At 36.4% G+C, this 13,371-nt stretch overlaps 1 protein-coding gene and 1 long non-coding RNA gene across 3 annotated transcripts; one reads left to right on the top strand and one right to left on the bottom strand.

The window, feature by feature from the left end:
* Window positions 1-249: 249 nt before the first annotated feature.
* On the bottom strand, window positions 250-2,614 carry LOC127941867 (uncharacterized). Of its 2 annotated transcripts, XR_008149161.1 has the most exons (4): window positions 2,134-2,614; window positions 1,942-2,018; window positions 1,731-1,825; window positions 250-447 (listed from the first exon to the last, which is right to left on the bottom strand). It is a non-coding gene; the product is annotated as an uncharacterized LOC127941867 (long non-coding RNA). The 2 variants fall into 2 exon arrangements; XR_008149160.1 differs by lacking the exon at window positions 2,134-2,614 and having other exon boundaries at window positions 257-447; window positions 1,942-2,103.
* Window positions 2,615-10,681: 8,067 nt separating this feature from the next.
* Window positions 10,682-12,816, top strand: LOC127941840 (phosphoinositide-interacting protein). Its single transcript, XM_052537286.1, has 2 exons — window positions 10,682-10,807; window positions 12,108-12,816. Exon 2 carries the CDS (start codon window positions 12,171-12,173, stop codon window positions 12,573-12,575), a length of 405 nt encoding a protein of 134 aa, XP_052393246.1. The 5' UTR covers window positions 10,682-10,807; window positions 12,108-12,170; the 3' UTR covers window positions 12,576-12,816.
* Window positions 12,817-13,371: the final 555 nt, after the last annotated feature.

Genomic DNA, 13,371 nt, shown 5'->3' on the forward strand with positions numbered 1-13,371 from the left:
TGAACAGAATTATTTGAAGGTTGACTTTTTTTTGTATTAAAAACACTTTTCTTTTATTGGTCAGATGAAATAAGCTAATTTTTTGAGATAGGAGTTTGGGGTTTTCATGAGCTGTATGCCAAAAGCATCAGTATTAAAACAATAAAAGACCTGAAATATTTCAGTTGGTGTGCAATGAATCTAAAATATATGAAAGTTTAATTTTTATCATTACATTAAGGAAAATAATGAACTTTATCACAATATGCAAATTTTTGGAGAAGGACCTGTATTTGTGGGTCTTGGGATATCTCAAGTCCAATGTGACTCCCAAAAGATGGCAGCAGGCTCTGCTGTGATTCCCAAGATTACATCGCTGACTGCCCCATCATTGTCCCGAAGGATGTAGATTTTTATGACCTCCTCTGCCAACTCTGCTTGTACGAAGATGGGTAGATCAGCTGAACCCTACAAATTTTAAAGATAACTGGTTAGAGCTAACATTCAAACCTGAATGTTACAAGAAAGGGACAAATACACAAAACAAATAGCACCTGAAGAAGCAAACATTCTGTTGGACCATATGATAGGTAAAATCTCAAACAAAGTTTACTAGGGGGAGGAGTTGCAAAAATTAACAGCATTCTTCTTAACAACAAGACAGGTTAATTTTCTACATAGGGACATTTATTTTTAACAATAACCCTAAAAGAAAAATGAAAAGAGACCAACTGCGAGCTTCTATGCTGTAAATCAATGCTATAGGCTTTTATTGAGGAAATAATGTAAGTTGCTTTGGAAAAAAGCGTCTGCCAAATGCATAAATGTAAACATATTAACTGACTAAAAATACAACAGTTTATTTTATCTAAAATGTACAGTTATATTTTATTTTTTCCACTAAAACAATTTAGTATTTGACTAACAAATTGTTCATTTATAATACACATAATATATTTGTGAAATTTCTATCAAACTATTTAAGGATGGAAAATTAAACTGATCTGTTTCAGGGAACAAAAATATTACTTAATTCAAATCAAAATGAATATATTTAAACACACTCTTAAGAAATTTAGTAAGTTCACTCAATTAAAACAACGTACCCCTCACCAAGCCTCGGCTGTCCTTCAATACCCACTAGGTCTGGATTTGTTACATTAAAAAGCTTAATGTTTTCAAAGTTTTGACCGATATTGTATGTCATAAGTTTCAGTGTACTAGAATGATTTTACAACGGAGCATATAGTGGGAGCTGATTAAAACGCACCAGTCTATGTTATGTCCACGCCATTTTAAATACTTTTGCATGGAGTATTTGTAGTGGTGATTTAAGATCTCATACCTGAGTTCATGTATTAATTATGATGTTTTACAAAAACGTGACAGCTTTTTACAAGACAGAATGTTGTCATTTGAAAGTTCATAAATGATGTGTTCCCTTTTGACAAGCCACTGACCCCAAAGGGGAACCTGTACAAAATCGTTTTCCATTGGGCATGTATAGTTGCTGGACCACGGTTACACTTATCGTTAGACTTTCAAATGGCGGTTGAAATAAACGGTGATCCAAATAGTACGAACGTTAACCCACTCCAAAAAAAAAAAAAAAACTAACATACATATGGCTGCCCCACTAACTAACTTAGAAAACTACACTGTTATGTACACGTACACACGGTCAATGTTTAATCAACTTTTGAATACATTATTGCAAATATACATAGTTATAAAAGGACTACGTTACTTACAGGAAATTCGAGTGATGCTGTTCACGTCGTAGCTGAGAAAAGCAGTCCTTCAGTGACAGGTGCCTCTTGTTTGAGCCGCGAAACTTGTTAAACTTCTTAAGATGACGCAAAATACAAACACAATTGTTAGGAAATCCTTAATAATTAACTTCTGAATTAAACATTACAAACATAATTAGTATTAACTAGCTGGATAAATTACATAACGTACCACAATATGAGAGGAGTGCGGGCCTTGCCGTTGCTGAGGAAAGCCGTCCTTCAGGTGACTTCGATTAAGCTACGAAACTTGTTGAATATGACGTAAAATACAAAGACAATTGTTAGGAAATGCTTAATAATTATTAACTTTTTAATAAAGTGTTACAAACGTAAGTAGTATTAGCTGACTAACGTTACTTACCAGGAGTTGTGAGGTGTATGGCTAGTCGACGTCGCTGCTGAGGAAAGCAGTTTTTTTTTTTTCCTGCGGAGCTGCACACGTGATCACTTTAGCCGCGAAATTTACTCAATTTATTTAAACTTTCATTTATTAAGCTGGAACTTTATTTAGGAAAATTGGTAGGAAATACTTAATAATTTTAGTTTCTAAAACAGATCAGTACAAGTAAATAATTATCAAATATTTCTATTAGAATTCACCAGAAATATTGAAGGTATATTAAAAATATAATTAGTTAGTTAAATACTTATTTATTTTCATTACATAAACTTAAATAATATATGTAAATTTTAGAGAAATTATTTGTTGGATTTTTAATTATTATTTTTAATCTGACCCACTCAAAATATCACTTAAATGATTTCAAAAGATTTTATTAAGTTAATATAGCTCTTTATTTTTGTGAAATTTACTAAGCCACTGAATTATTTTTTACAGTGTAGATAGCAGCAGAGGATCACTTATTTCGCTGCTTCTTCATCTCCCTATTTTTATTTTTATTTTTCAGCCTTTGCTTTTGGATTTATTATAAAATGACTGTTATAACAACATTAAGTACTTGTACTGTAGTTAAGTATAAATTATAGCACGTGCAAAAGTTACAAAATCTAATTTAATAAAAAAAAAAAAATGAGCCCGGACACCAACAGCCTAGAAAGTATTATTTAAATACTTTACTAGAGTATGACAAATTAAATAAATTAATTGTTTATGGTATAATAATTCAATAATAATGCATTCAATATCATCGTTGTTGTTTAATATAAAAACCACATTTTTACATTTTAAACCATAGAAGCTGCTGAATATATTCAGCCAAAAGATTTGTTGCTGCTGCAGTTTTATCAGTCTGAATTTAGTCTGAATCACAGCTCTACTTTTGACATCAGCTTGTCAGACTGTCAATCATAGCGATGACTCGTGCACAATTTAGTGGATTCACTCGCGTCATTTTTTACACTCATGTTTGTGGAAACAGTATATATGTTGACGTTCTGGGATCAGAATCCCACCTAAAGTATTGCAGTCACAGATAAAGAAATAACAAGCGTGAAAACTAAATTTAAAAAACGCAAGTAAACATATATTGTACAAGATTTATAAATAGCAAACAATGGTCACAGATTGAAAAAATAATAATAATAACGCATTTTTACAAATAATAAGCATGAATCCAAATTTTAAACACATTTAAAATCATATTCTACAACATTGAAATATTAATGCAAATATTGTCTAACTTGGGCACAAAATCATGTTTTCCTTGGTTATATTTCTCTGTTTTTTTTCTGCTGCCAGACATTTTCTTAGGCCTTTTATTGTGTTCAGCCTAAGGCACGCCTGTTCAATAATCATGCTGTCTAATCAGCATCTTAATATGCCACACCTGTGAGGTGGATGGATTATCTCAGGAAAGGAGAAGTGCTCACTAACACAGATTTAGACAGATTTGTGAACAATATTTGAGAGAAATAGGCCTTTTGTGTACATGGAAAAAGTCTTAGATCTTTGAGTTCAGGGGGCAAAAACAAAAGTGTTGCATTTATATTTGTATTGCATAACACTATCATAATGTTTTCAATATATACATATATAGTTAGAATATAGAGACAATATGAAAGTAAATCAGGCAGCAGGTGGCAGCGAGTATCTTCAGAGGACGACGGCAGATTGATTCAGTGAGGAATAAAGTGAATCATTCAGTATAAGGCTGCTGTGTGTAGCTTGTAGGACACCGTTCTTCTGTGGCTTTGTTTGGACTCTTCATCAAGCAAAATTAGAAAATAGGTATTGTATTATTCAAACTTAAAATATACTTGTTATATTGATAGTATACAAAAGTTTAATAAAGAGTTTCAATGGAGCTGATATTCAGGGAAAACACTCTTCCTCTTGTGATATCATTTTAAAATCTCAGAGTTAAACAAAATATGATAAATCTTACAAGACCATCAACCTTATCAATGACATACTGGACATGAAAGAAAAAGCTGCAAAGCTGTTTGCAAAAAAACAATACTTCAGGCAGGATTCTACGTTCATTCCTCTTGCACAAACAAAACTTTTCTTCAAAGTATGAATGGGTTATGTATAGAAAGTGCTCTCCCGTTATAGCACAGCTGGTTTGGACAGTTCACCAGAAATGAATGAGCTGTCTTATCTAAAACCAGGAAGTAACTGTGCGCATAGTCAATTAGGCCTATTAAAATAGCCTATGGTCACCGTCCTTGATGTGAACGGGCCTTTACAGGTACAGTACTACAACACTGTGTTAGATTTGTTTGTTTTAAGAATTTCCAAGTTCCGGTCTAATTTTCCATCGTGCTATCTGTTCGAAGCCTGATTGTGAACTGCTAGTTCTGGCATACAGGGTGATTTGTCTGATTTGGAGCAGATTTATTGAGTTTTCTGTCTAGCTGCAGGGCTTTTCATGTTGTGGTGAAGAGGAACATGAAAGGCCCCCCTCTTTCTCTCATTTTTTGAGGATTTAACTGCGTTTGCATCAGTGTAGCTGCCTGTCGATCGTCGTGTTAGACTGTTTTTGAAATGTGTTTTCCTCTAACTATGTTAACTATGCCAACAGGTCTGAACGCAAACATCACTCATCAAGAAGCCAAACTAGCAGTAGCCAAACAGATGACAGCCAGCAGCTCTACATCAGCCCGTTCATCATCATAAGTGATGGCCGTGTCAGATGTGATCACTATGACAGCAGCTTATTTGACATAGCTCATAAAAACGAGCTGGCTCGTAAAAAAAATGATGGTGAAATTTGGTCCTGACAGAATCTGGAGGTTTTTTTATAAGCTTGCAGGGTTTCATAAGACTTTTATCATCACAGACCTGGGCTGACTCACAAGACTAACTACAATCTAAACCTAACTTATGTTGTTAATCTCTGCGGGACACGGCTTCGCATTTGGACACTTCCTCTCTGACTGTGCCGTTATATTTTTTACGCCATTATTTCTTCACCCACCTGCTTTAAAATCATCCTTAACTGGTCAAGGTGGTCATTAGTTGGAAAACCAGCTTGGATCAGCAACAATCCCATTACTTTGGTAACTAGAAGCATTCCTGTAACTCAAACCGTAGATCATGATGCTATCGCAGGGAACAAAATGAATGAAAATGAATTATAAAAACGTTGGTGGAACATTGTTTTAACATGTTGTGATTAGAATGTCACTTTTAAGATTACTAAAACATTTCTTAGAACATTCTCCCTACTTTTTTACCCAAAATATGTTACATTATTTTTTTTTATTTATGTTACCAGTCTTCTTATTTTGACTAGAACATTCATCAAATAAAAAAATAAAAAAAACATTTTGAAGACGTTACAAAAATGTTGTTCTAAGAATGTTTTCTCAACATTATGAGAAAAAAGATAAAGTACAAATAAGTACATTTTGAGAATGTTGTTATTACTATATCACATTTTTAATAAAGTTATATGAACGTTCTGTAAACATTAAGAGCATTTTTTCCTAACATTTATATAACTTTAAAAATCCCTTTTTAGCTAGAATAGCAACATCAATGTTATGGGTTTGATTCTCAGATAATTAATGAATCAATCGGGTTTTGACCAGACAGATCGATTCATGGGTGAGCTGGAGCATTGAAGTTCTGTGGCTCAGTTTATAGGCTTCTTGTTTTGATGGAGAGATGGACTTGTATTGCTTTGGTTCTGCTCTACAGGAGGGCTGATGGTATTTCTAAGGTTGTCGATAAACAGCTCACATTTGAATGTGTGAAAGTGTGTAGAGACAGACAGAGAAAGAGAGAGACTGTTCATATCCAGACGTAAGCAATGTGTTCAGAATAATGTCTTTCAGAGAGAACACAGGCAGTGTAGATTTGAGTGAACTAGCAGGCTATCACTCTCCTGCTGTTTAGATTCAGAGCTGGGGTTAATAATAAAGCTCTTCTGCACTCTAGTGTTGAGCGCTGGGAAATCTGATTCACTTGAATGAATTTGCTTCGAATTGCTTGAATGAATGAACGAATTATGCATTTATATAGCGGTTTATTGTGTAATGTTGTACACCCAAGTTAATTAGATTAAAATTAAGTAGTTCAAACTTTTTTTTTTTTTCAGTTAGTTAGAAAGGCAACTGAACATTTTTTTTTAGGTTATTCATCTAATATCTATATTTTATTTGTGTATATTTATAATTTTATTTCTGCTTTATTTCAGTTACTTAATAGTAAGAACACTTTTCTTATTTTTTCGCATGTATCTCATTTCCACATGCTCCGCCTGTGATGTGAATGTAATGGCTCTCTTGTGCTTCTCTCCAGAGCAGGTAGACTCAATAACAACAGTCCCGCAGAACATTCTGACTGTTTGCTTTACCCAAACACAGCAAAAGTGACTCTCTGTGACCTGCACCGCTCAGCTGGAACGATTGGGGATTGTGTCTGAATACAGGGTCATGTCTGTTTGAGAACTCATGCAGAAACCATATGAACAAACACTTTTCTCCGCTTTTCTTTAGAGAACTTTCTCCCAGAGTGCACTGCACTATCTATCTATATGCATTATAGTACAAGGAATTCCATATTTCAAGATGTACAATATCAGATCTAATAATTTTTTTAGTGCTAGTATATGCCAAAACTAAGGCAACACTAGGGCATGTGATATCTGGGAAGCATTCAAATAAATGTGTTTGAATAATTCATTTCTTTTATCTGAACGCAGCTGATGGAACGTATCATTCTTCTGCTTATGAACAGCAGAATGAAAATCAATGCCTGCACTGAAGCTCTATGTGACTCTATGGGGAATATGATATCCCACATTATGTTTCTGCCCTAATCACCCACTTATTAATGATTTCCTGACAGATAGAAGGTGAGATCATGATACCATCAAGTCCTCTTGCACCAGAATCTGTGGATCTTTGCCATCTGGGACATTTGAGCATCATGGGAAAACCACAACAACATTACTGATGAATTGAGTGCAGCGCCATCACTGATGAATTGTGGGAGAACACATGCTTTAGTAGATGTGTATTATCTATCTATCTGTCTATCTATGTATCTATCTATCTCTCTATCTCTCTGTCTATCTGTCTGTCTGTCTGTCAAGTCAAGTCAAGTCAATTCTTCCACATGAACAAGAACATACATACAGAGAATTTAAATTGCATTACTCTCAGACGCTTGGGGCATACAGATAACACTATTAAATACGGATAATAAAATATAAAGCACAACTATACAAATAAACAAATAGGTAATGCAAAATAAAGATAAGTAAAGCAGCACAAGGCACACGGCAGATAGAGTGCAAACCAGTAAAGTAAACAGTGTGGATATAATGACCCTAGTGCAAAAGAGCATATTGAGTCTGATTCAAGTGTCAAAAATCTCAGAGAGCAATTCTTTATTTAAACTGACAGAATAAGTAGTTGAATGAGGTCAGTTAAATGCTGAACGAGGTAGTGAGCAGACCAATGCTGCACAAAGTGTCTGGTGCAGGTCCCAGAGTGTTAGTGGGAGCTGTGGGGGCTGTGGGGAGGGGAGGGGGGGGGGGGGTCTGGTGGGACTGAGGTTAAGAGTTCAGTGTTGCATGGGAAAAAAGGGGGGAGGGGCAAGGTAGGGAGGGAGTGCAGCTTCCTGACAGCCTGATGGATGATTTTATTTGTCACGTACAAATTATATGACATACAACAACCAGTGAAATGTAGGTTTGGCATACTCTTTTCAGACTGTGCGGAAAAAAAGAAGAGAAAGTTAATTACAAATAATGAAATATCTGAAAAAATAATAATAAAAAAAGATAATGAGATACAAATAATTAAATATACACAATATATTAAACTACTACACAGATGCTGTGTAGAGATGCTACAAAGAAAATGCTACACAGATGATGTGCAGAGATGTAAACAATATGCAGTGAGGATGAGTTGCATAGTTAAGATTACTTAAAAAAGTGCAGTGTGCAGAGAGTTATTGGGTAACCCTACACTACCAGAGTCTCTAAAGTGTAGTGTGTTTAAATGTCCATGTTTAGTAGTCTGATAGCATGAGGGAAGAAACTCCTCTTGAGCCTCTCCTCGTTTTAACCATCAGACTGGGGAACCATCTCCCTTACTGTAGCAGATTAAACAAAGGGTTTCCATTTCTATAGCCCCAATATAGACATTTTTCAGGATTCCAGGGGATTCTCAGGAGTCTCAGATGGTACAGCCGTTGTCTGGCATTTTTAACTTGGGCCTGAATGTGGTTAGCCCAGGTCAGGTCCTCGGAAAATGTTTACACCAAGGTATTTGATGGGTGTAGATCCGCTGCTGCCTCCTCCTGAAGTCCACAACCAGCCCCTTGGTTTTGCTGACATTCAGAAAGAGATAGTTTGTTTGGCACCATGATGTCACACTTTCTACCTCATCAAGGTAGGCAGCCTCATTGTTGTTGGAGATGAGGCCCATCACCACGGTTTCATCCGCAAACTTGACAGAAGTGGAGGTGTGAGTGGACACACAGTCATATGTGTAGAGTGAGTAGAGCAGCGGGCTCAAAACACAGCATTGTGGGATTTCTGTACTCAGGGTGATGATTTTGGAGGTGGTCTGACCCACCCTCACTACCTGAGGTCTGCATGATAGAAAATCAAGAACCCAGTCACAGAGGGGGGCATTCAGTCCGAGGTTTCTGAGCTTGGATGGCAGCAGACTGAAGAAGCTGTGTGATGGGTGGGTGGGATCACCTGCGATGCAGAGGGCTTCAGGGATGAGACGGGTTCCATAAATGTCCTGGATGGAGGGGAGAGGGACACCAACGATCTTCTCACCTGCTCTCACCATGCGTTGCAGAGTCTTTCGGCAGGACATGTTGCAGGTGCCATACCACACAGTGATGCAGCTCGACAGGATGCTCTTGGTGGTGCCTCTGTAGAAGGTGCACATGATGGGGGACGGGGCTCTGGCTTTTCTCCATTTGCGGAGGAAGTAGAGATGCTGCTGTGATTTCTTGGCCAGTGCCGCAGTGTTGTCGGTCCAGAAGAGGTCCTCTGTGATGTGCACACCAGGAACTTGGTGCTGCTCTTCTGTTGATGGTCAGAGAAGCATTTTGAGTGTCCACTCTCCTGAAGTCAACAACAATCTCCTTCATCTTCTCCACATTCAGAGAGAGATTGTTGTCACTGCACCACCTGATCCTGTAGTTTGTCTCATCTTTGTTGCTAATGAGACCCACCACAACCGTGTCATCCGCAAACTTAATGAAGAGGTTGGAGTTGTGTGACAGTGTGCAGTCGTGGGTCAGCAGAGTGAAGAGGAGGGGGCTCAACACACATCCTTGGGGGACCCCAGTGTTCAGTGTGATGGTGCTGGATGTGTTGCAGCCGACCCGTACTGCCTGAGGTCTTCCAGTCAGAAAGTCCAACAGCCAGTTGCACAGTGAAGTGTTGAGCCCCAGCTGGACCAGTTTGTTAATGAGCTGCTGAGGGATGATTGTGCTGAACCCTGAACTGAAATCTATGAACAGCATTCTCAGGTATGAGTCTTTTTTTGGCTGGATGTGTGAGTGCTGAGTGGAGGGTAGTGTTGATGGCATCATCAGTCGAGCGGTTGGACCGATATGCAAATTGGAAGGGGTCCAGGGAGGGGGGAAGGGTAGACTTGATGTGGTGCATGACTAGCCATTCAAAACACTTCATGAGAATAGGGTTAAGAGCAACTGGATGGTAGTCATTGAAGAGAAAGCACTGATGGCATTGAAGAGATGGCTTCTTGGGGACTGGAATGATGAAGGTAGTTTTGAAGCATGTGGGAACAAAAGCCTGACTAAGTGAGATGTTGAAAATGTCTGTGAAGGCATCAGTGAGTTCCACTGCACGGTCTCTCAGTACACGCCCAAGGATGTTGTCAGGACCTGGAGCTTTGTGTACATTGATCCTGCTGAAGGATCTCCTGTCTGGGGCCAGCGTCATCACCTGGTCGCCGGGAGGAGGTGGAGTCTTCTGTGCAGTGGAGCTGTTTTGTGTCTCAAAGCGAGTAAAGGAAGCATCTGTCTGTCTGTCTGTCTGTCTGTCTGTCTGCCAGTCTATCTATCTATCCATCTATCTATCTATCTATCTATCTATCTATCTATCTATCTATCTATCTATCTATCTATCTATCTATCTATCTATCTATCTATCTATCTATCTATCTATCCATCCATCCATCCATCCATCCATCCATCCATCCATCCATCCATCCATCCATCTATCTATCTATCTATCCATCTATCTATCTATCATCTGTCTATCTATCGTCTGTCTGTCATTGAGTTTATCTGTCTGTCTCTGCCTGTTGTTTCTTCTATCGTTCTTTCTTTTTGTAGCTCTATTGTTTGTCTTTTTTATTTTGTTGGTAATGGGTTGTGGGAGGAGTGAGAACTCCACTTAGTGTCCATCTAATGCACTTTACCCCTCTCTCTCTCTCTCTCTCTCTCTCTCTCACACACTCTCTCTCTCTCTCACACACACACACATGATTCTGAGGTCTTGGGACATCTCATAGCAGAGGAGATGACAGGACTGATGCTCATCTGACAGATCAGACAGATATCAGACTCAGGAGGATCCTCACGATTACACACATACACACACACACAGACACACATCTGACAGGTAAGACCTTTCATTCTGTAGCTTTGTAACCTTCATCATTCATACTGAAAGACCAGCAATATACTAAAGTACATAAATGATGTCCATATATTTTATTTGTTTTTAAATCTTTTATTATGCAGAAATTATTCATTGCAATTTTGTCATAATTCACGTTCACTGAAGTGTAATATTCATAATGTGGGCTGTTTATGATTTTTCTGTTCAGTAGCTCATCAGGGTGTGGTCCTGAAAACCCTTTAAACTCAACAGTTATTTTTCTACAGTATTACTGAAATACAGTGCATGTAATGTAGGGTGACTGTTGGTAACTGTTATGTTGTTTATTATCATTTCAACATTGTTTATGGTATTCTGTTTGGGCTTTATTAGTGATGTTTCCCAAGAAAAGAATAGCTGTTACTAATGTCTGTATTAAGTATTAAACTAAACATTTGTTGTCTTGACATGCATGACACATCTTGTTGAGGACAGTTTGTGCTGTTACTTTAGTAACTGATCAGATGCACTATTTTCACCTGCTGGACCCCCAGAAAATAAATAGATAATCCCACAAATGCACAATGAAGGAGGAACCACATCTAGAAACTAGATGATGGCTGAGCGAGGGTGCAGGAGTCTCTACATGACAAAAAAAAAAAAAAAAAAAACAGAAAACAGCAGTCTAGCAATGCAGTTAAAAACTTTCTCTGCATAGCACCTTTACATGATAGTGGCAAATACACCATAAACATTATCTTCATAAAATAAGAACAATATACATCAGAGAAAAAAAGATGGTTTGATGGATGAAATCATTAGCATATTCCTTAATGTGTTTTGAAAAAATCATCAGTGCATGTTATTCAAACTAAACAAATCATCTTTTATTAAAATGCAATTATTGCATCAATTCTAAAACAATGTTATTTTAATATTATTGAGATATAGCTGTATGTTTTTTATTAATAGTTTAACTTCGTTTTTATTTTTAAAGTTTCTGTTTTCCTTTTAACTGTTTTGTATACATATGTTTGTGTTTATGTGTTTATCATTTAGGTTTAATATATCAATATATATATATATTTTTTATTTTAGTATATCAGATCAAGCTAAATAAAAATGAGAAATGCTTCCTTGGCAATTTAAATATTTTATTTCAGTTAACATTTATGTATTACTATGTTAGGAAATGCAGTGTTAATAATAATGAATTATTATTATTAGTATTATTTTTATTTTTTGTATTATTATTATTTTTTTGCTTGTATGACTGAATGCTTGAATTCATTGATAAAACTCACTTGATTATTTCCCACAGGCTCGGCTGACCGGGTGTCACAGCGCTGTTACCCTGCGGTCACGTGAGGTGCAGGGGTGCGGGATGTCCGAAGACATGTCGTCTGTCCCAGAACACCTGCCTCTCAGGGACGGTCCACGCTCAAACTCCTGCGAGCAGCTCACACCTTCAACCGTGAGCACAGTCCTCAACCTGTCCCACAACAAGATCTCCTGGACCCTGCAGCCCACCACAACGGGAAACTGTGAGTACTACTGGCAGGCCATCCTCCTCATGACCTCCGGGGGCAGCGTGCTGATCTGCGGGATGGTGTTGAGTGGACTTTACCATGCTGGCTTCTCCAAGATGGCCACAAATATCCTGGGTCCCACCCTGCTGTCATTGGGGCTGATGGTGCTGGTGGTGGGTTTGGTTTTGATGCCCGTAACACGACAAATGAGGGATCAGAGCGCAGCAAAACACCTCTACAAGCCTCACATAAACCTATGAGGAGAACGTAAGGCAAGAGACTACAGCTGATTTTGAGCTTTTGTTTTTCTTACTTTCAGAGCAGGGTTATTAAAAAGTGTGTGTTACCTGAAATAAAGCTAAAATAAAATATAAATATTAGATGGATCACTAAAATTACTAACTGGAACTAAATAATAATAATAATAAATATATATATATAAGCTTATTTAAAATATTAATAAAAACTATAATAATATATAAATAATACTTACATTAAACAAAGTTTAAGTTGGCAAGTAAAAAGAAATATGTTTTTTAAATGACCAGCTGGAAATAAATAAAACTAGATAACTATATATATATATATATATATATATATATATATATATATATATATATATATATATATATATATATATTTAAATAATAATAATAATAATTAATTTAACATAAATAGTAATAATTAAAGAAAAATACATAAAAAACATTAACAAATAAATAAAAAATAAAACTGCAAATTCAAAATATTCATAAAACTAGATAATAATAATACTAAAAACATCCAATTTAAGTGTTTATTGCACTTTATCTATTATCTATTTTCATCTGTAGATTTCAATTACAATTCATATCATTAAAGTTTTCTCAAAATGAGCCAAAAATTCCCACTTCGGCATCACTTACATACACCAAACTTAACAGTTGTATTCATATATATATATATATATATATATATATATATATATATATATATATATATATATATATATATATATATTGAAGGTTTCATTCTTCAATATCATTCACCTGATTTAAATAACATTTTATTCTTATA

This window comes from Carassius gibelio, chromosome A3, assembly GCF_023724105.1.
Source record: "Carassius gibelio isolate Cgi1373 ecotype wild population from Czech Republic chromosome A3, carGib1.2-hapl.c, whole genome shotgun sequence".
Classification (NCBI taxonomy): Eukaryota; Metazoa; Chordata; class Actinopteri; order Cypriniformes; family Cyprinidae; genus Carassius; species Carassius gibelio.

What these genes read in the sequence shown, in the direction of transcription:
- LOC127941840 (XM_052537286.1), top strand. Translation starts at nt 12,171, where the DNA reads ATGTCCGAAGACATGTCGTCTGTCCCAGAACACCTGCCTCTCAGGGAC.